General features: G+C 39.9%; 1 protein-coding gene across 7 annotated transcripts in view; it reads left to right on the top strand.

Annotated features, from left to right (window-relative positions):
- Positions 1 to 24,028, top strand: part of NR3C2 (nuclear receptor subfamily 3 group C member 2) — a 286,816-nt gene that overhangs the window by 4,274 nt on the left and 258,514 nt on the right. For all 7 annotated transcript variants that reach the window (XM_045576264.1, XM_045576263.1, XM_045576265.1 and 4 more), the window contains exon 2: positions 3,916 to 5,671. In XM_045576264.1, the coding sequence (XP_045432220.1) occupies positions 3,918 to 5,671 (1,754 nt within the window). In that variant the 5' untranslated portion in view covers positions 3,916 to 3,917. The remainder of the gene's footprint in view (positions 1 to 3,915; positions 5,672 to 24,028) is intronic.

Genomic DNA, 24,028 nt, shown 5'->3' with positions numbered 1-24,028 from the left:
TATGAGAATCATATTCACCAACTAGTATTTTTAGTATTCACTAGTAAGTTGCAGTTGACCGAAATTCTCTTGAAACCATCATGGTCATTATGCCAATTCCAAAAGGACAACAACTTGGGTTTCCTGGACAACATAGGAAATAAATTTCTCTAACCGGATACATTTCTTTACAGAGGAGTTGAGTTAAAATAATAGGGCGAACTCAGAGTAAAATATTTCAATAAAACTATTTTTTGAAAAACATCTGATCTTTAAAAGTCTTTCCAGCGGAAGCCACGCATGCAGATGCTTGATGTCCTCTGTTTTTCTATTTGACTGTTGCCAACCTTTACTCTGTGCTTTTTTTTTTTTTGTGGAGAGTTGCATTAGGTTGATAGATGAGAATACCTGCAAAGCTAATTTGGATTTCAGCAAAGCCTGTTGCAAATTCTATAATGATAGCCCTGTCAATAACGTAGTGAAATGCAGGGCTATCTATGTTACTGTTAAGGTAGTTTAAGGATGGCTAACCAGGACTTGGAAAGTTGTGGTCAGCTGCGTGATGTTAGTTGATAAGGTGCTTGCTTTCAGTTTAAGATTGTCCTCTCCCGCCATCTCCCATATAGATTCTCTTCACATCTTCACGTAAATTCACAAACCTGAGCTGTGATTCCAACTTACGGGCAAAGTGATGAAAAAATGTTCCTTGGAATATCAGTAGGTGTCCTGTGCAGGAAGGGTGCAGTGGCCCCTAGGGAATGCTGGATTCAGAGGGAAACAGGTCTCTGCCCTGTGGAGCTGCCCGAGTTTTAGCATGCAGATTTCCACAGGGGACCTTTAAACAGGCAGTACGTGATCATCCTTCCCGAAAGAGAATTTAAACTGTGGAATTCTGGAGAGGGATCTGCATGGAGATTTCCCTTCAGACTCAGGGAAGATAGGCCTGTTTCCCGGGACCTGGGGAGAGGAAGAGGCTGTCCATGTGGCAGTGGGAAGGGGTGGGTCGGTGCAGGCCTGTAGGAAAGATGCTTAGGCAAGGGTGAGTTCCAGGCATCTGGGCAGAGGGTGGTGCAGTTTACTGGACAAGGGCCATGGGTGTAGGGACTGGGTTGAGGGGTGAGTGGTGATACACAGAAGGTGCTCAGTTTTGAACACGAATAGACAGCCTTGTTACTTGTGGTGCTGAATGAATTTGGAGCCAAAACATCTATATCTTAGATGTACATCCCTTCAAGTTTGGTATGGGGTGGGCAGAATTTTCTCAGGTAGAAGTTGGGAAAGCACATAATGTTTACTGGTCTTTTTCAACCTATGACTATGACTAAATGGTATTTAGAAAAGGAGAAAATGCCAGTGATAGCCATTTCTATCCCATTATACTGGGTAGTTGTTGTGAGGTGTGGTTTTTCCCAACGTTTGCTTGGCTTTTATCCTTACTAAATATATATATATATATATTTTTTTTTTTTTTTTTTTTTTTTTTTTTTTTTTTTTTTTTTTTTTTTTTTTTTTTTTTTTTTTTGCCAGAGTTACAAGATAACCACCTCAGCCTCTGTAGTTTGATTTATTTTCCAGGGTTCTGTGATTAGGAATTTATATTATAGAATAATGCTCCTTAAGTAAAAGGAGGCTACATAATAGAAAGGTTTTAATTTATGGTCATAAATTAGTGAGTATTGATTATAATGGTTCACTTTTTTTTTTCACTATGCTATTAGCTTGGGATGCAGTGGTGAAATTTATAAATCTCCTGCCTTCTGGGACCTTACATTCTACTGTAGAATACAGAAAAGTTAGAGGTAGTTATAATATGCAGACAATTTGGGCATTAAATGTCATTGCAGAGCCTTCTCATAGCTATTGCCAATTTATTTGGTAGAGTCATCATCATTTTTGCATATCAGTTAATACAAGTTCTGTAACACAAGGACTTCCTAGCCTCTTTTTAATGAGAGGAAGGTAGGAAGGATGAAGATGTGAGTGGCAAAGCGGGAGAAAAGATGAGAGGCCAAAAGTCATGTTTGTGCCCAGATCTGCAGAAACAGCACGTTTAAGATCAGGAACTTAATTTGGGTCGTAGTTTGTTTACACAACCAAAAGGATTTGAAAAATGAATGCATAATAATTTTAGGAGGTTTACTGTATATAGTGCAGTGTGCAAATGAAATTTTTACTCATAATAAGTTAGTTTTCTTTATTGTGGTAGTTCTCAGTGGTGAGTGTGGGAGGTATTCTCTCCCTCCCCCCATTCTGGGAACATTTGGCAATGTCGAGACATTTTTGGTTGTCACAACCGGGGACAATTGGGACTGCTACTGGCATCTAGTGGGAAAGGGTCAGGGATGTGATAAACATCTTGTAGTGCATGGGACAGATCTCCACAACAAAGAATTATCAGGCCCAAAAGAACAGCCAAGTTGAGATAACCTTATGGAGGGAGGGGCGTGGGATCAAATTCCAGTTCTGCCACTTAGCTGTGTGCCACATGCCTCGGTTTCCCCACTTGTATCATTTGGGTAATACTTTTACCAATCTTAAAGGATTGTTTATATTTATAAGGGTAAATGAGTTAATGTTTGTGAAGGGCTTATAGTATCGCACTGAATTATATGATGCATAAGAATTATATAAATATAGCCTGCTACAATAATTATGTCAGTGAAACAGAGAGAGCGCCAATGGATGTGCTTGTATATCTACAGTAATCCTCTGGGCTCCCTGAGGATGGAGACGGTGCCTGTTTTCTTTATCACCATAGAGTCAGTGACCGGCTGTAGGCCCAGGATGTAGCACATCCCGGGTGTTTGTTGAATGGATGACCACGTAAGTTGTCAGGACCCACCTTGAACTTCTTCCATTTAGAGTGGAGACTGAAACTGTCCGTCTGCCAGGAGTCTCTGTAGCAAGAGGAACACCATTAGGTCAGGGTGCCCATCACAGTTCTCACCAGGACTGAAACGCAGAGAAGAGCTCTGCCATTCCCGACATAGCCTCTCTGAGCTTTGGACCATCTTAATTAATCAGGATAGATGAATCTTTACTTTTTAGACTTGACATTCATTTATCTTGATCACAATCAATCTTACTGTGTTTTTTTTTTCTCCTGTGCTAATTTACTCCATAACTTTATATTGGGAAATGGTAGCATTGATTACCTTTTTCTTATTATTTTTAATAAAGCCATGTTTTAGATATGGAAAGTATCTTCCATATACCCCAAAGATTCAAAAGGCTTTGGAGTTAGAATATTTCATTTTAAACCTGCCTTTGTCACTTACCTCTTTGACCTTGGGCAAGCCACCTACCTCACTGAGTCCTCGGTTTCCTTTTTGTTTACCGCAAGGTCCCCAGGATTACTTTAAATATTAAATAAGTTAACATTTGTAAATATTCTTTGTAAACTCTAGGGGCTGTATTATAGAAATGTGTTCTTTTATTGGATAAAAATAGTTTCTTATAATTGCTTCTTATAGTCTGGCTTCTGGACAAGTTATAGTCAGTGCTCTGTTGTATCAGCACCTAGACAGGTAACAATTTTAATACAAGCGTTGCTTATAATAAGTAGAATATGCACTTATAGCTTAGTACAGTGATTTTCAACCTTTTTCATCTCCTGGCACATGCTAATTACTAAAATTCTGTGGCACACCCAAAATCATGTTATATTTTTTTCTATCTGATTATATATATATATAATTTTGATTCATTCACATTGGACAGCTGTTGTTGTGTTGGCTGTTGCCATATTTTTACTTGACGATCAAACAGAAAAAAGTCAGTGCCCCTGACAAAACAGTCAGGCATTGCACGTTTTAAAAAATCTTGCAGCACACCCGTTAAAAATTGCTGGCTTAGTAAGTGGAATTAAGAATAATGTTAGAGTGCTGTTATAAATGACTCTAATTCAATTTTTTTTAATATAAATTTATTTGTTAGCTATGGAGACCAAAGGCTACCACAGTCTCCCGGAAGGTCTAGATATGGAAAGACGGTGGGGTCAAGTTTCTCAGGCCGTGGACCGTTCATCCCTGGGGCCTACCGAGAGGACCGATGAGAGCAACTACATGGAGATTGTCAACGTAAGCTGTGTTTCCGGTGCTATTCCAAACAACAGTACTCAAGGAAGCAGCCACGAAAAACCTGAACTACTCCCCTGCCTTCAGCAAGACAGCAATCGGCCCGGGATTTTAACATCTGAAATTAAAACCGAGCTGGAATCTAAGGAACTTTCCGTGACTGTAGCCGAGTCCATGGGCCTCTACATGGATTCCATCAGAGATGCCGAGTACCCCTATGACCCGCAGAACCAGCAAGGAAGCGTGAGTCCGGCAAAGATCTACCAGAACGTCGAACAGCTGGTGAAATTTTACAAAGAAAACGGCCATTGTCCTTCCGCCGCCGTGGGGATGAGCAGGCCCTTGCGGCCGCTCCTGGCTGACTCCGGGAGCTCGGTGAATGGCGGGGTCATGCGCACGGTTGTCAAAAGCCCCCTCTTGTGTCACGAGAAGAGCTCGTCTGTTTGCAGCCCTCTGACCATGGCATCCTCAGCGTGCAGCCCCGCTGGCCTCAGCTCCGTGTCCTCCACCTCGGCCAGCTTCGGCAACTTCACAGTGCACAGCCCCATCACCCAGGGGACCCCCCTGACCTGCTCCCCGAATATCGAGACCCGCGGCTCCAGGTCCCACAGCCCGGCGCATGCCAGCAACGTGGGCTCGCCCCTCTCCAGCCCGTTAAGTAGCAGGAAATCCCCCGTGTCCAGCCCTCCGAGTCACTGCAGCGTGAAATCTCCCGTCTCCAGCCCCAACGTCCCTCTGCGATCTGCAGTGTCCAGCCCGGCCAACGTCCACAACTCCAGGTGCTCCGTGTCCAGCCCTTCGAACACCAATAACAGATCCACACTCTCCAGCCCCACGGCTAGTACCGTGGGCTCCATCTGCAGCCCCGGGAGCAATGCTTTCAGCTACACGGCGTCGGGCACCCCCCTGGGACCCGGGGCGGCCCGGGACGCCGTTTCCAGTCCGGACACACAAGAGAAAAGTGCTCACGAGGCCTCCTTCCCCAAGACGGAGGAAGTGGAGACTGCCACCTCCAACGGTGTGACGGGCCAGCTGCACATCGTCCCGTACATAAAGCCGGAGCCAGATGGGGTTTTCAGCAGCTCGTGTCTACGAGGACACAGCAAGACAACGCCCGCCTCCCCGTTCTCAGTACCAATCAAGCAGGAATCGGCCAAGCATTCGTGTTCGGGCACCTCTTTCAAAGGGAATCCATCCGTGAACCCGTTTCCCTTCATGGATAGCTCCTACTTTTCCTTTATGGATGACAAAGACTATTACTCTCTATCAGGAATCTTAGGGCCGCCCGTGCCCGGCTTCGATGGCGGCTGCGAAGGCAGCGGCTTCCCCGTGGGCATCAAGCAGGAGCCAGACGACGGGAGCTACTACCCCGAGGCCAGCATCCCGTCCTCCGCCATCGTCGGTGTGAATTCGGGTGGACAGTCCTTTCACTACAGGATTGGTGCTCAAGGTACCATCTCTCTATCGCGAGCGGCCAGAGACCAGTCTTTCCAACACCTGAGCTCCTTTCCTCCTGTCAACACCTTAGTGGAGTCGTGGAAATCCCACAGTGACCTGGCCTCTCGGAGAAGCGACGGCTACCCGGTCCTAGAGTACATTCCAGAAAATGTATCCAAGTAAGTTGGCTTTTTTTTCTTCCTTGTTGAAAATCATGGCTTTGATAACATGTGAGAGAGGCTAGCATTCCATTTGCAGTTGACAAATGAAGCACATTTCAGTTTACTGGTTTAGTTATATTTTTAGGATGGTCATTTAGTGTCGTCATTCCCCCACCACCACCACCACCCGCTGCTTGTTGGTAGAATGTTACTGCTTTTTAAAAATGGAGAAACAAAAAGTTCTTAAAATCTCTGAGAAAACAGATGTGTTGATTTTGAAGGAGTGTGAATAGGTGTTTGCCACGTTGCCTGTTGTCGGTCTTTGGAAAGTTTGTTTTCTGCTGCCTGTTACTAGGTTTACTTTAGCAAACTAGTGCCAGATAGATATATATATATATATATATATATATATATATATATATATATATATATATATATATATATATATATATATTTTTTTTTTTTTCTTTTTCTTTACCTGTATACTGGTTCGCTAAAATTGTTCTAAATTCGTTTCTTTGTGGTTTTAGACTTCTTTTCTTTCTGTCTTTTCTTTATTAATCACTTCATTGCCTGTGAAAAATGAAATTGAACCTCAAATCTGTTACCCTCGAGCTTCCCACTCTCTTTGTCCTTTTCTGGTTAGGTTAATTGTATGTAAGTTGTGGTTTTTCAATATAAATAAACGATTTCCTTAACATTTGAGAGCTTTTAAAGACTCAGCACAGCTAAAATTACTAAGTGGACAGTCTTGCTTTCTTACTCATATTGGAAGAGATCTGTTACTGCCGTTTTGAATTGGTATATTTATAACTTAAGATCTGCAAGAAGACATACATAACTTACTGTAAAATATCTCTTGGCTTTCCTCATTGCAGATAGCATACTGATATATTTAAAAAAACAAGAGGTTGTAGATATGACGAAAGGGTGGTTCTAAGTTATATAATGAATGCTTGCATTGGACTTCGCTTCAGTACTATTTTTATTACACGGTTGTAATAAATGATTCCTTTATTGGACATATAAAGAACAGATTTATTTGATATAGTTCGTTCCTTTGGCGTCTAGGAATATATGGACATTTTCCTAAACAATTTTGTGGGTAATATGACTAGGCCATAGGTTATATGTATATTCCTATGTCTCTGTCCTTCTATTTTGTTTTTGTTTTTTCCAAACCAAGAGCAAAAAAACTTTAATTTGTGCATTCTTTTTCTCATCATTGTCTAAAACCTGACTCCTCTTGCTTTTATGGGAGCAGATATTTCATAAAAGATACATTCTTACATTTTAGTGCTGCCTCTCTCTCTCTCTTAAATTCAAATTTTAACAGGGCACAGTAGATAGTCTAGCTTTCATCAGAACCAAACTCAGCCTGTATTCTGCTAGTGCTCTGATTTACTTAAGGAAATTTGGTGCATAATGTAGATACTTAGGTAAGCGATGTTACTTTCAGTGAGTTAGTCTGAGGGAATGCAGCCTGGTAGTTAAGAGCAGGGCTGCCCTGGTTGAAATCCCAGCTGTGCCTCTTAATTGCCTCATGTTCTTGTGCACCTCCCTTTCCCTCTCTGGGTTGTGGTTTTCGTATCTGAAAAAAGAAAATTAAATAGATTTAATTTATGAGAAGCCCTTTGAATATCACCTGGTTTGTAAGCATACCTTCTATACATTTTAGCTATGACTGGTAATTTAATTAAATCTAAGCTGTTTTCACATTCTTTCCTTTTTTTTTTTTTTTTTTTTTTTTTTTTTTTTTTTTTTTTTTTTTTTTTTTTTAGTTTTCTTTTTCTTCCTGATAATGGAATTCGACAAAATTTTTAAAGAGTGTTATGTACATAGTTAAAGATTATTTATTGATAATTCTTATGAGTAAGTTCTACTCTGATTAAAAAATTTATGATTAGGCACCAGACATTGTCTCTACTGCATTTCTATTTATGCTTTTTTGTTGACTCATGAAGCACCTCCTGATTACCTAGCCTGAAACATATTACTGTGAATCAGTGACCTTGAACTTACCCTGCATTTGTGGGCCCTGGAGGTGTTATCTGGTGTCGGTTTGAGTATTCTAAAATTCTGTATGTGTTAGTGTAGTCCAGTGGTCTGCAAACTCATTAGTCAACAGAGCCAAATATCAACAGTACAACAATTTAAATTTTTTTTGAGAGCCAAATTTTTTAAACTTCTTCTAATGCCACTTCAAAATAGACTCGCCCAGGCCATGGTATTTTGTGGAAGAGCCACACTCAAGGGGCCAAAGAGCCGCATGTGGCTTTCAAGCTGCAGTTTGCCGACCACGGGTAAAGCCAGAGGGTATTCATTTACATATATGCTGGTATTGTGTGCTAGTTAATGTTTTCCAAAAATATTAATATCAAAGCTCAAATGTTATTTGAAGTCTCTTAGAGATGATAGTTATAGTTTTTTTCCTGGTGAATATTATCCAAATCTATTTGTTTTGATCATTTCTTAGCATAAAGGCTCAAAGATCAGAGGAAATTTAGGTCGTTTTCTAGAATTTAGTCTATGTCATAATATTTAATTTAACCTCGTCTAAGCTTCATTATTTTGTGCCTTTTGGACCAAAAATCCAATAGTTTTGCCCATTTCTTAATATATAATGATGATACCCCATGTTAGAGAATGTTGAATAAATTAATAAATTAAAGATTATAAAGGATCAAGGCAGTGTGGAACTGCTGTAGGTTTTATAGCGTTCTTTATTTTTTAGTTGAATTCTATTAAACTGTTTTCTAGTAGATCTCAAAATACAGTTTGAGGTTCCTGAGACTTCAGGAGTTTCATGAGGTCAGAAGTTATGCATTGGTAAAAAACCCATTGGAAATGGAAGATAGACCAATGAATTTTAATGGAATAGTGTAAGAAAAGTTCAGGGATATCCATGCTTTCAGATTCCACATTGCAACTCACTTTTAAGAAACTACTTACTGTCAATTTTCAAGGTAGTGTCAAAGAATAATATCTGCACTCATCTGAAAAGACCATTAAAAAAGACCTTTTTCCAACAACATATCTGTGTTGTACCAGAGTTTGTTTATATATTTGTTCCAAATCATCACATCACCACATACAATGTATCTGTTAACATACAATGACTTATTTTCAAATGATTTAACATAAACATTAGCTGTAATTTCTAATCATGATAAATTAATATAATTTATAGGAACCAAAGCTCTTTGGTATCCTCAATATATTTTAGGAGGGGAAATGCGTCTTGAGTTCCAAAAGTTGAAAATCCCTGGTCTCTGCTGTTGTGTACACCCAGTGATAGTTAACAAAAAAGAAAGATATTACTTTACTTGTGTTCGCCTTATTGGCTGTTATGCCAAGGAAGGAGTGTCCTATTCAAATAAGAAAAATGATTCTACTCCAGATTAAATTTTCAAGCTGACAAAAAATGAGTAATTTTTTTGCTGAGAAGTGTGTGTTGCACTTTGCAGGCTCTGGGCATTCTGTGAGAGTGGTGACAAAAGTCATCTATCTGTTAATAATTTCCAGCAAATGGATGTCTGAGTGCCACACTGTAAAGTAAATTATGGCAAAAGCTGAATGTAAAGCTCACGGTGGACACTGACCTCGCTGTGTCATGCAGATTGGCATTCCCCTGGCAGCTTGGACACGGCAAAACTAACCTTGAGTGAGTCATGAGGTCTCCCAGCCTCAGTTTCTTTATTTTAAAGAGAATGACTTGAACTAGATGCTCTCTAAGCGTCTACACCCCTTAACACATTTGCTAATATAGTTTCAAGTATGTTTTAATTACAAATCTAGCTCTGCAGTTTCCAGGGTATTCCAGATAGAAAAGTCATTTACCATTTAAAACTAAAAGCCAGTAGGCTTGACCTATCTTTACTTTGAAAAGCAGGATTTAAAAAATCAGATCATCCTTTTTTTTTTTTGTGCAAAGTTTGACACTTACTATGAATTTCTTATCCTTTTAATTTACACCATTCCTTTTGGAAACAGGGTTTTCTGTTGACATAATATTGGGTGTTTATGGTGATGGGGTAGTCACTTTGATAGCATCATAACGCAGTGCTAACATAGACTTAGATTTTTGAATATAAAGTTCACTATTTCAAAGGGCATATTTCAGTAGGTTTCAAGACAAGTAGTCAGGTATTTATCTTAATATATACTGCATTTTTCATGATATAATGAAACAATTTAGTAAATAACCTACAATTATTGTTTATTTTCAAATGTCCCTAGTTTTTTATGAAATTCCCTTTCTATAATAAACCCAAACCTTCAGAATTTAAGAAGCTTGTTACAGAGATTGCCATGTCTCTTAGTAAATGTTCTAAGTAAGCCCTTGAGCTGTAACTATCTCTTTGTAATGAAAAGAATGAAAGGTTGATGGGTTTGGGGTGGAGGGAGAGATTGATTGATTATTGGTGCCTACTATAACAAATAAATCTATTAAGGATTACTTAGGTCATTTGAAAATGAAAAGATGGAATTGTCCTTTTCTTTTTATTTGTCTCATAATATTTTGATTCTGAAGTTGCTAGTATACCTAGAATTCCTCCAGGTTAGTATTCTAAATATTATTAGAAACGATCTTCAAATGAGACTTGCTTCTCCTGATGATTCATTTACTTTCATTCATCTGTGGTATTTCTGGTAAGAGTGGTGATACTTTTATTTAAAAACAACAACAAACTTTAGTGTTTTTTAATCCATAAACCACTCTGTATAATGCGCTTTTATGCATTTTGCTTTTATCATCACAAGTATCCTAGGTTTATATGTTAGTATATCCACCTTTTGTGATCTAAACATTTTGAACTGTTTACATTGTACCTTAAAAAGTTGATAAAAGTCATGGTTTCAGTTAAACCAACTCAAAAGCATTCAACTTCAGGCAGATTTCATCCTGGTCACACACTGGAAGAGGACCTGGATATTTACTGTTTATTGATTTGATGCCTTTTGCAATATCGAAGTCCTGGGTGTGTCTGACCTTTTCTATTTTTGTTATATTTAGAGTAATAGCAGAAGTCCTATTGATCACCGTGATTTAGGAGTAACACTTCACTTCCCCTAATGCTTTGATGACATTAATTTTTTTTTCTGAAATAATACTGCCCTCCCCCCATGTTTCCAACTGTTGTTTTAGGTTCATATCACTCATCTACTGATAAAATTTCAGCTCTGTGGCTAAATAATGTATCATTTTATTTACTAAATTCAAATCAAGATGGAAATATTGGCTCTTGGGTTATGTTTAAATATAGCCATTAAATTGTATATTTTTGTGGACTACTTTCCAATATTTATTAATGAAAGTGCAGGAGATATAAGCATGTTAAATGGGTAATGTCTTCATCTTAAACTTTAGAATTTCTAGTTTTAAACTTGTCAAGCATAGACTTTGTTTTCAGTTTTAAGAGTTTTATTGTATAAGGTAATGATGAAGCTAAAATATAATTGCATATAAGTAAACCTCTGGATTTATAATAAGTATTAATATGGCCAAAATGTACTTAATTGATCTGTAAACCTCTGGATTTATGACAATTAGTGGTATGGCCAAGACTAAAGTTTTATGTGGAAAAGAGGTAGAAGTTGCTTGTGCTTTATGCAAGAAATAGAAAACTCTAGTCTCAGAAAGGAAAGGTGACAAACAAAAGGTAATTTGAATATTTAAAAAGTTAATGCCTAGCTAGAGAGTGTGAGATAATAACTGGGGGTGTGAATTCATAACCATGGCTTTAACTTAAGTTTATTAATGATGAATACTTCATAGATATGAAACCTCACCTTATACAGGTTGGAGCAAAAGTGGGTTTACAGTTGTTCCTATGGGAAATAATATAATAATAAATAATAATACAAGAATAAACCCTTTGTTTTACATACTCACAACTGTAAGCCTACTTTTGCCCCACCCTGCATATTAGTTGTTGAAACAAATACAAAAGTTGCTACATAAACAGAATGACATGTGAGTAATAGGTGAAATCAACTTTGGGTATTCTGACAGGCAAAGATTATCTAGGCAAGTCTTAGAAAATGGGGCATGGGGAGCAATGGTGGTCAGACTTGGTGTTTATGCTTAGTCTCAAGCAATTTGCAGCACCTGGGGGTGGGCACTTCCTGGCGGGGAAGGAGTTACTTGAGCAGAACCCTGGAGATGGGCAGAAAACACTGCGTGGTCCAGCTGTGTTGTGTGGTTGGCTGTGTTGGAGGAGGTAGGGGGAAGAAAGCCTGGAAGAGACCAGTTGGAATTAAAAGAGAGTGGAACATGAAAGTCACACTAAGAAATTTGTACTTGATTTGGTAGATAATGAGGAGCTATTGGAATGTTGGAACGGGAAGTGGCATGAGCTGAAGTGCACTTTGGAAAAACCTTAATTAGGCAGTGGTGGTGGTGGGATGGATGTGAGCAGAAAGAGCCTTGTTAAGAAGTTATGGCAATAGCCCAATAGGCTAGGAACCTGCCTCTGGAGCAGGATGTTGGGGATAATGGAAAAAGGAGACAGACGTGAGACAGTACAGAAGAAGCCTTTGTAGGAGTGATTTTGTATTAAAAAACTTTAATAATCACACACAGAAAAGTTGCAAGTCTATTAAAAAGAAACAAGGACATTCTCCCACATAATCACAATAAAAGCATCAAAGTCAAGAAATTAATGTCTCCTTCATAGTCACCATTCTGGTTGTGCCAGTTGTCCCAATAAAGTCTCTGCTAGCTGAAGGATCTAGTTCAGAATTGCAACTTGTGCTTACTTTTCATGTCTCTAGTGTCCTTCAGTCTTTGACAATTTCATGGCTTGACATCACTTTCAAAGATTAAAGGCTGGTTATTTCTAGGAAGTCCCTTCATTTGGGTTTGTGGCATGTTTCCTCATGAGTAAGTCCAGGTGATGCAGTTATGGCAGGCACGTTACAGAGTGATGCTGCGTTCTTCTCATTGCTTCCTGCTAGGTAATGAGCGGATTCCCTTTGCACCATTACCTGTCCTCTTGGATCACCCGATTCAGTTGCTGTCTGACAGCCTTCTCCACAGTGAAGTCCCTCTTTCCCTTTTGCAGTGAAGGAGATATTTGGGGAAGAGAGGTACTTTAAAACTGTATAAACATCACATTCTGCATCAAACTTGGTTGATTGATTTAATAACATGTCTGCATGGCATCGTTGTTTCTTATCTTTTTATAGGTTGGTTATAGTTAGTCACTGTCCTCATTTTTGATGTTCGCATTGTTCTGACTAAGCCAGTGGGAACCCATTCAGGCTGCTTTCTGTATCCGTTGCCATGTTCCCATCCTTGCCCGAGCACTTTCTTGCGTGAGGCCCATCTTGTACATTTCCCACGCCAGTCCTACAGTCAGCCATTTTTCCAGGGAGGCCCACCCACCCACCACCCTCCAGATGCTCTACTGTCTGTGATTGTGATTGTGGTCCAACTCCGCATTCTGGGTCACAGGGCCACGCTTCCCCAAAGGATGCCCTTCGTACCCTACTCGGGCGCTGACTGTCTCTTACACTAGACCACTCAAACACATGAATGACGCTGCCTCTGCTCCAATCTGCACTCTCCACATCTGGCATCAGAGCCACCCCTGGGCTTCATGCCCCACGGTGGGCCAGCACAGCTGGATACCTCCCACTGTGGATATCCATTTTGCTGTGTCTTGCTTTAATGACATTAGGACTAAATTGTTGAGAAAGGAGAGGAGTTGGTATTTGAGTAGAAGTACTATATGGAAAATTAGTGGAAAACTCACATGTTATGAGCTTGCTTGTTATAAATAATGGCAAGCAATTAAGAGCTATGCAGAGATCAAGAAGAAGGGGCCTGGAGAAGAAGTGAGGATTTCCCTTGGTTGCATGAGTTCTAAGTTCCAGGCTGTCTCTGATTGGAAGGATTCTCTGTGTCGGTAGGACTGTTGGTCTGGAGGCGGGAGAGGTCTCTTTTTAGGGGGTCGATGTGGGTACTGTTGCCCAGGCAGAGAATGTGTATAGTGACTGAAGTACAGTTTACAGTGCATTTTTCTAAGAATTTGGAAGATGAGCAATACATACTAATAGAGGAGAGAGTGAATTGTTTAACGATCAAGGTAGTGCCCAGTCATGGATGCCACAGGGAAGAATAACTTCCAAATTAGAAGAGCTCTCATGCTCTAAGTCCAGCACTTCTGTGGGTACAGATACCGAGACGAAGACCCAGAGAGATTACTTGTCTTTTCCAGGACTCTGCAAAGAAGTTAGTGACAGCCCTGGGAGTAAAATCCTTCCCTTTTGCCTATTCTGTTAACCTTTCCTTCCAGGAAGAGATGGTGATTCCAAACCCGATGATAGGGCTGGAAAGACAAGGAGTGAGACAGAATCTTTGGTGACAGATGGATGCTGACAATTTTCAAGAAGGAATTCTGTCCAGTGGTGGGAACAGGCATCAGACTGTGCTTGGCTAAGGAGCCAGTTAGCAATGAGGAGGTGAGACTTGGAGCTGTGGGTGCAGTGTTCGCTCTCGGGAGGCGTGTATTTGGTGGTAAAGAGAAAGGGGCTGAGGGAAGAGGTGGCAGCACAGGGAAACAGCAGGATCTGAAACAGCACAGGGTTCTGTTGGACAGGGAAGATGTGAAGAGGGCAGTGGACCAATGCTGAAACTGACATTGAAAATGTCAGAGCGTGGGAAGATATTTGATGGGGACAGTGTCACAGGAAGGTGAGAATAGAAATGAGACTGCAGTTAGCCTCAGAGTTAGATATTTACTGCCTGATAGAGCCAATACGGGTAAGCGTTAAGGCAGCTAGTGTCCAAGTATCAGATATGGGAGTCGAAGATCAGAAAGGACGTACGTGATTTGCCTAAGGCCATGTAGCTCATGTAAGTGAAGGAACAAATACTCAAGTTAGAGAAGAAAACTGAATGCCCTAAAGCCGTGGTTGGCAAACTCATTAGTCCACAGAGCCAAATATCAACAGAACTCCGATTGAATTTCTTTTCAGAGCTGAATTTTTTAAACTCAAACTTCTAATGCCACTTCTTCAAAATAGACTCGCCCAGACCGTAGTATTTTGTGGAAGAGCCACACTCAAGGGGCCAAAGAGTCACATGTGTCTCACGGGCCATGGTTTGCTGACCACTGCCCTAAAGAAACAGCCACACGGACCCTTGAACAACATACATAGATTATGTGGCTGATAAGCCCTCCGGCTGCTTCTCACTGCAAACAGCATCGATTAAAGTACCTGAGGGTCTGTAAAGCACTCACTCACCAGGCTCCTGCCCACCTCATTTGGTATCTGTTTCCTCCTGGCTCATTCCCCACACTGACCTTCCTATGGCTCAGGTGAACCATGCCCCCCTTTCTTCTGGGTGCCTCTGTACATACTGTTCCCCTTGCCAAGAAGTCTGCCTCCAGATTTAGGTTTCTTGCCCCTTGTTGTCCCTTCTGATTAACTCACATGTCGCTCTCTCTTTGAGTGATATTTCTGCACTCCAACCTTCTAACACTTTCGTTGTCTTCATAGCACATGCCTATCCGAAATCACATGGGTTTACTCACCTCTCCTAATTAGAATGTAAACTTCCTGAGAGTAGGGACCTTATCTGTCCTGTTTGCCAGTATACATTTGCTATCCCTAAAACAGGGCCAAGTACACTGTTGATGTGCAATAAATTCTGAATGAATGAATGAATGAATGAATGAATGAATGAGTTAGCAGAGGAACATGGGAGTGGGTATGTATCTGGGGTGACTAGGAAGGTATAAGTGATTGTGTAAGATTAATACATTTATTTTTAAAGATTAGTAACAGTGAGAATTCTGAGTTTAGTAAAAAATTGTGACCTCTCTCAGCATATTTTAGGATTGTCATAAAATAATCAACAGGGGCTATTTTTGCTTTTTCTAATCTCAACATAATAGTTTGTAATGGTATATGCAAAACTAAAGGGTGACATAGTCTTTATTATGAGGTCATTTATTTTCTTTAATTTACAAACTGTAAAATTCATTTTTAGGCGTATAGTTTCTATGAACTTTGTCAAATGCATCGTCATGTAATCACCACCCATTCAAGATACAAAATTCTTCTATCACCCACCAAAATTCCCTTTTGTTGCTCATCATAGTGACCCCCTTACCTTACTCCCAAGCCCTAGGGACCTTTTATGTGTTTCCCATCCCTGTTGTTCTATTTTTCTGGATTGTCCTACAAATGGAATCCTACTTTAACCTTTTGATTCTGGCTCCTTTATCCTATCTGATAAAGAAGAAATATGCTAATTGACCATCAAGCCCTCACAAAGATGGTGGCACCCATGGTGGCTACCAGATGGTGGTGCCCAGTCCCCTCAGCCCCCCTGGGGTGGCAGGTGTGCAGAACAGCTGGGCCTGCCCCCAGGCAGGTCTGGCTGCTCTGTGCTTCTGTGCACCTGCCTCTGGAGTCCCCCAGTCTGCTTAGGCCCCCCCCCCCCCCAGTTGCCCAGGGCTGGCCCAAGGCACAGGCAAGCCTTAGATGGTGGTTCAGGTAACCAGGGCTGCCTGAGGCTTGTGCTGCCAGCAGTGGCAGCAGCAGCAGTATGATGAGGGCATCGCCATCCCCTGATTACCGGGTTGCATCCTGCCCCTGAGGGCTCCCAGACTGTGAGAGGGGGCAGGCCTGGCTGAGGGACCCACGCCACTTCAGTGCATGAATTTTTATGTACCAAGCCTCTAGTTTAATATAATGCAGATGAGATCCATTTAGATTGTTGAACATAACAGTAATTAGTTTCTTTTTAGTGATGAGCAATATTATATACCATAGTTTGCTCATCTCTTCTTCTGTTGATGGACATTTGTGTGTGTGTGCGTGTGTGTGTGTGTGTGTGTGTGTGTTTTCAGTTTGGGCTATGACAAATAAAAGCTTTGTAAATATTCACATATAAATATCTGTATGGACAATGCTTTGTTTTTCTTCAGTAAATTCCTACAAGTGGAATAGCTGGATCATATGATAGGTATAGGTTTAATTTTTAAGAAACTATCAAACTGTTCTCCAAAATATATCATTTTTTATTTCCACCAGCAGTCTGTGAGAGTTCTCTCTATATATCCTTGCTGATACTAGAGATAATTGGTCTTTTTTAATTTTAGACATTATAGTAGTTGTACAATGCTATCTCATTATGGTTTAAATAGACATTTTGGTAATGTCTAAATGATACTAAATATCTTTATGTTCTTACTTGCCATCCATATGTCTTCTTTTCATGTTTTTTAACTTCTGCCCTTTTTTTTTAGCTTTCCGCTTTTTGAAAAATACTTAATATTTTACAGAGAGAAAAATAATAGACAATTTTCAAATTATTTAGTACCTACTGTCATCTCAATGTGGGTTAAAAAACACACACAATGTGAATGTGAAACAATGGAATGTGAAACAATCCAAATGGCTCCCCTATATTTCCATCTTGAGGGGAGATGACTCACATGAGTATGTAGAGCAGTTTTTGTCATTATTCCCTAATTATGCGTTTGGTCATGTGATGCAGTAAAAAACTGTTTCCAAAGTTTAGGAAAGGAAGGAGAGTTTCATGAAGGAGGTGAGTTCGCCACTGACATTTGAGGATCAGTGGTGTTTCGTCGGCAGTGGAGAGGTACTATAGGAATAAGTAATAACACAGGCCACGTGTCTGGACAGAGGACAAACCAAGTCAGGGTGGAGGGGTTTATTGGTAGTGGGGGAAAACTGCATTACAGAAATCTGTGAATGCTAATCAGTGTTTGGCTACCCCAAACAGCCTCTCATCCCCAGCCCTTCCCGAGCTGGAATCCCTGCTAGATTCCATTGAGCTGAAAAGCTTCCTAGAAATGGAGAGGGTCTTTCAGCCTTCAACTGAAGTATTCTGTAGCTTGGGCAACCTCCCTGTCCTTCTCCAAATAAATGCTTTGTGTGTAGCTTTGCCAAAACACACACACACACTACACACACACACACACACACACACACACACACACACACACACATTAACTATGTATTTTTAAAACCAAGGAATAACATAAAAGGCTAGAAAGGTCAGCCTGGTGAGGGAGATTGTAAACGGTGACCAACAACAAAAAAAAGCAGTGGAGGGGCTATCATGGGTGATTCAGATGGGGAGGGTGAGGGCCAGAGTGGTTGGAGTGTGGGCAAGGGGTAGATATTATAGACATTTTTAAGAAGTAAATACTAATTGAATTCTAGATTATCTGACCCAAAGCCTGTTACTTTTCCACTATTCCACTAAGCCACATGTGTTAACAGCCCACAAAAAGTAGATTGCCAAGGAGTTGGAGGGAAGAAAAAATGCAGACTCATAGTTATAAGGAGAAAAATATAAGCATAATTATGACTCTAAAAGAAGTGAGATCATTTTGTTATTTGGGTTAAGTTAAAGCCTGGTAATTTTGATACCAAAATAGAACTTTTTATTAGACTTTGGAAAAAAATACCTCCTTAGGGAAATGGAAACAGGAAGAATCAAGTCCTGCTTTGACAAAGTTGGAAAGCAAACTGGTGAGAGATTATGGAAATGAATTACAGATAACGGCATACATAATTCTGATATGCATCCCCAAAGAGAAGGGGGTAGAATCTCGGCTTTTTTGGAAGCCCATTTATTATCTTCCAGTAACTGGTGTTCACTTCACCATGCTCTTCCCAAAAGCGGAATGGGGCTAATTTTCTTCTATCACATGTACAGTTTGTAGTTACCTAAAACGTACTTTTTCTGATAAGTTTAAGAAGGAATTCCAAGTGTAAAATTGGGAGTTTTGAGGTATAATGGGAGCAGACATTCCTTAATTTACTCCATTTTGATTCTCACTGTGTTTTTTAAATGGAGATTATGTTCAGAGAGGTCTTCATTCTTAGAAACGTGAAAATATGAGAGAAGAATTTATAGTCATACAATTCAAAGTGTTTTGTCCTTAATTTCTCCCTTATTTTCAGACACAGTTGAGGTTAAGTGTCATTGATGTATTCTTTTGGGACTTTTAAAAGCATTTTGAGTTTTCTATATGCGGTAGAAATACAATAACTTTTTGGCCATGGACCCTGTATTCTGGCCTTGGTTGCTATGATTCAGGTGAAAACAGCACTTTCCCCCTCTCCTGAGTACTGTGTTTAAAAAAAAAAAAAAGAAAGAAAGAAAGAAAGAAATTGACAGATGCTTAGAGTAGGGCAAGGAGGAATTATAAACACAGCAACCTTTCATGAGGAAAATCTAAAGCTGATAGCTCTTATATTTGTATGATTTCTGAAGCATTTAGCTCCATGGTGGTTCTTCGATGTACATTAGCAGCTATCCCCCTGGTTTTGAGCTAATGTTCATTTTAAAAGCCAAAGCTGCTTTATAATAGAGTATACTCACATGAACTGTGCCATTTTTAAAGGGTGGATTTGTTACCAATACCATAGAATGTAAGAAGTAAAGAATGGAAATCTGTGAATATGGCCTAGCCTGAGTGATTTCATAACACTGATGAAATGTGCTTTAAAAAATTTAATTCTTGACAATACTACCCTAGTAGAAATAACCACGTAGAGTGTTATGAGGGTTTTAAGGATGGAAGACATTATAACAAGTTTTTTTATTTTATTTTATTTTTTTAAAACAACAGTGTTTTACTTAATGGGGAAAATGATTAAGTTTTCATGAATATGTCAGAATCCATACACAGTTGGTCTCTTGTAACACGGTGAGCATGCTGCTCTGACTTATTCAAGGTCCTTAATCAATGAAGAATGATGAAAGTTTGTCAGACTATGATGTTTCCATTGCTTGGTTTTAAAAGAGGGGGTGAACTTCCCTGGGCCTTGGTTCAAGAGAGGACAGAGATGCACTATTATAAGACAGAAAATATGGAGAGCTATAAGAGAAATGCACTGCTACCTATAAATAACTAAATGAAATACCTATTCTATTTACTCAACTTTCTGGAATCTATCACAAAAAACATTGTGCATTAAAACACTTAATCTGAAAAAGTTCTAGAGATAGATGGTGGTGATAATTCAACATCAGTGTGACTGCACTTAATGTCACTTAATTGTACACTCAAAAATGGTTAAAATAGTAAATATATATTTAATCACAATAAAAATAGCACTTAATCCTAATAAAAATGGGAGTGCCTTGCATTGATGAGACTTGGCACAAAATAAAATATACCCAGTTATGCTGAAAGTCCAGCGTGTGAGCCCTTCTAAGCAGAGACCATGGCATACTTAACTTTGGCACTTCAAATAAGTACAATTTCATATACACACTATGTTCAATACTGGCTCTTATTCAACGAGCATTCATTAAGCTCTTGATTCTGTCAAAGCACAATCCTGAATAAGTGGTCAAAGCAAGGATGAGAAATTTCTCATCATTTAGGATACCCAATCTAGATAAGAGCCAAGATCACATTGTTTTTCTGGATGTACCAAATAAAGTTTTGAGAACATGGGAAGGGAATATTTAGAAATTAATTATTTCATTAATAAAATAACATGATGGCCATAAGTGAATTGAGTGTGATTAGTCAGAACTCCTGGTTTGTAAACAGCACAGAAAACCACATCTTAACGGCTTAAACAAAATAGAATCTTTTGGCTAACAAAGTGGGAGAAGTTCAAGGGGTAAACCTCAGGCTTGGCTAGATTCTAGGTTTCAAATGATAGAGTCATACATTTCTTTGTCTCTGTCTATTGGAGCTTTTCTCTTTCTGTTCAACTTTGGTTCCTGGAGCTATAGCCAGTATTACTTTGGGTTTGCATTTTCATTAGTTATTGATCCCCAAGAAAGAAACATAGCTTCTTCATAGATTCTGATTGGTCTGACTTGGGTCTCTTGTTCACTTGCGTGGAGATGATGCATGTGTGTACATGTATGCATGTGAGGTGAGGGCTGTTTGTCCTTACCCAACCCTGTAAACTAAGAACACATTGTACTCATAGTTTCAAAAACTGATCATGTAGTTATTATACAATATATAATTATATATGTGAGGTAATATGCAAATTGCCTGGGATGCTGTAACATCAGGACCACTCAGGAAGAGCTGCATGCCCAGGAGGGGACTGTGTGTGCGGTGAGGTGAGACAAGCTACGGATGGTGCAGGCTGCAGCCCAGAGAGAAGAGGGCCTGCCCGCCACAGTGCACTGGCAGCCCTGCCTCTGCGCATGAGCTACAGAGGAAACACCTTTTCTGACAGCTCATTGGCTAAGCTCCCGGTACGCCACTCACAGTGTTCTTGGTTACTTGGGTAATAAGGATCCAAAAAGGCGATCTAGAGTTTTTCCACCTCACTTCTGGGGGGAAAAAACAAAGATCTGCTGCTGGAGGGGCTAAGAAATGTCATATCCTGCCCTAGCTGGCTTGGCTCAGTGGATAGAGCCTTGGCCTGCAGACTCCAGTGTCTGGGTTCAATTCTGGTCAAGGGCATGTACCTAGGTTTGCAGGCTGCTCCCTGGCCGGGCCCCAGGTCAGGGCTCATGCAGGAGACTACCAATCAAAGTGTCCCTCTCACATTGAGAGGCCTAGTGCACATTCTCTAAAAATCAATGGAAAAATATCCTCAAGTGAGGATAAGAAAGAAAAAATGAAAGAAGGAAAGAAAGAAGGAAAGAGACAGGAAGGAAGGGAAGGAATAGAAGGGAGGGAGGGAGGGAGGGAGGGAGGGAGGGAGGGAGGGAGGGAGGGAGGAAAGAGGAAGGAAGGTCATATCTTATGAAAGAAACATCTTGAAAATGCCTAAAGAAAGTTGTCATTTTTTTGTGGTGAAGGGACTGGAGTCTGTGTTGATCAGAACACCTTGGTGGCTGCAGTGGCCAGCAGTGGCAGCAGCAGCAGGGTAATGGGGGCAGTGCCTTTCCCTGATCAGCCTGGTTGCCTCCCAGAGAGGACATTACCTGAGAGCTCCCAGACTGTGAGAGGGGGCAGGCTGGGCTGAGGGACCCCTCCACCCCACCCAGGGCACAGATTTTTAGTGCACTAGGCCTCTAGTCCTTTATATAAATAGAAAAATTAACTACAGTGATTGATTCTCTAAGCATTGTCCTTAATAAGAACTTTACTGTCATTGAAGTAAACTCTACCTAGTAATATTGACAATTTGAAGAGGATGGAAAATTGATAGTTGGAAAAGGTTAATGCAGACCCCCATCACCACCCCCCCCCCCCCCACCCCCAGAGAGAAGGAAGATCTGCTAGTCTATTTTGTGGAGTGCACTTACAGATGCTGTAATGATGAGAAAATTTGGTAGTAGACAGAATATGTTCCAAGAACAGTACACTGCAGATTCATTCTCATTCTGTGATACAGAGGGAAACTGGCATTAATATAACTCTAAAAGGCACATTGAATTGACCCAATTAACAAATATGGCCCTAGACCACATTTTTTCCTTTTCCACCTAGGAGCACCTAAGAAATGTCTGATAAAGTATTTTCTTTGGCTTGTTTTTTGAGAGCTTCTGCCATTCTTGGTACAAAGAAATTTTCTTACTTTAGGAGGATTACTAACAAAATGGAACTTATATACCTGCTCACCAATACAAGATACATACATACTTACACAAGATTTTTTGCATATGACTTCAGAAAATTGATGGATCTTTTCATGAACCCATGAACTCCAGGTTAAGAACCACTCCTCTTCATCATTATTAAAATACTAGAGCCCAAGTGCACAAAATTTGTGCCCGGGGAGGGTCCCTAAGCCTGGCTGGTGATCAGGGCTGACTTGTGGGGCAACTGGCAAGGTGATCAGGGGGCTCCCCCCTGGCACCCACCTTGCCTGGCCTGGCACTGCCCAGGGAGCAGCTAGGAGCAGCTGGGAGCAGCTCCTGCATTGAGTGTCTGTCCCCCCGGTGGTCAGTGCATGTCATAGCAACCGGTTGTTCCATTGGTTGTTCTGCCTTTTGGTCCATTTGCATATTAGGCTTTTATTATATAAGATAACTACATAACTGCATAAAGAGGATCACAGTAATCAATTGCAATAGAACATTTATAGTTGAAAGTGCAATTTTAATAGTTTGTTCAACCGTAGCACTAGATTATACATTTGGTCACATCATCTTGCAATGTGGTAAATATTTATTCAAGATGGCTGTCTGGGCAAAAAGAATCCCATGAAATAGGGGATGATGCTCTGTGTCTCATAGAAACAGTCCAGAGATTTTAATTGATCTGATTAATTGATATATGATAAATTGAAAAAGATAAGGATCAGTAAGCTTTAAGATATTGACAGAGATAGCATCTTATAGGAAGGATACAATTGAAAGTTAGAGTAATGTTGATAAATTGGAGATAATATTATAAATAAGTATAAAGGCGAATGGTGATTGAGAGGAAGGTCACCTTGGGAGTCACACTTCCACTCGCTTATTGTATGACCCTGGGCAAGTTGCCTGACCTCTCTAAGATTTTCCACATCTTTATAATAGTGACAATTATCATCCTTACCTTCTATGGCTATTATAAAATGCTGGCATATAGTAAAATGCTGACAATCTAAATCCTAGCAATAAAAATCTTAATTCTTATTATTGTTGATATTTATTACTAGTGGCCCAGTACACAGATTTATGCACATGCATGCAATTGGCACCAATGAGAGCTTTATATGTTTTGTGCATGTGTGAATTAACATTTATTTTTAAATTGCTAATGCGTGTCATATGTATTGGCTGGTCAGTTGGATGGATGGTCAGACGGATAGACATTTGGTCACTTAGTCTTTTATATATAGATTACTTTCACCTATAATTAACATAGAAGGAGGAGTAGGAGATACCTGGGTAAATTATTCACCATATGAAAGTATGATCTAAGAGATTCTATTGTGACAAGAATTAGCAATGCAGATTTAATAAATTCAACCACAAAACTAACATTATTTTAGAGGAAATCCTTGCAATTCTTTGTGCCCTCATGAGATCCTTAATTGGGAATTCTGTTCTCAAATTTTCTAAAACAGAGATATTATAGTGAAGACAGTTTAGTGATTCTCATTTCTTTTAGAGCAATACAAATGAAACTTAATATTTGCATATATCACATACTCCATGGCAAATTTGATTTAACAGCATTGTGTGGGTATGTGTGTGGGGGCAGTAAAGCAAATAGCACAGCTTTTTGTTTTGGTAGTATTCATAAAATTTAATACTTGGCATAAAAATACTATTTACTAAGAGTTTATTATGGACTGTGGCATAGGTAAAGTAGGCTGCACAGTGATATTCTGTGATGGTTTTTAACTCCCACTTCTTCTCTCACTTGAGAAAACATTAGAATGTAAATAAGTGAACGGTTTTATTATGGAAACCATGAACCTGTTCTATGTTTCTGGTTTAAAGGGAAATAATTCACA

Source organism: Pipistrellus kuhlii, unplaced genomic scaffold, assembly GCF_014108245.1.
Source record: "Pipistrellus kuhlii isolate mPipKuh1 unplaced genomic scaffold, mPipKuh1.p scaffold_m20_p_8, whole genome shotgun sequence".
NCBI classification, from domain to species: Eukaryota; Metazoa; Chordata; class Mammalia; order Chiroptera; family Vespertilionidae; genus Pipistrellus; species Pipistrellus kuhlii.
This window is presented reverse-complemented; position numbering and strand designations above follow the sequence as displayed.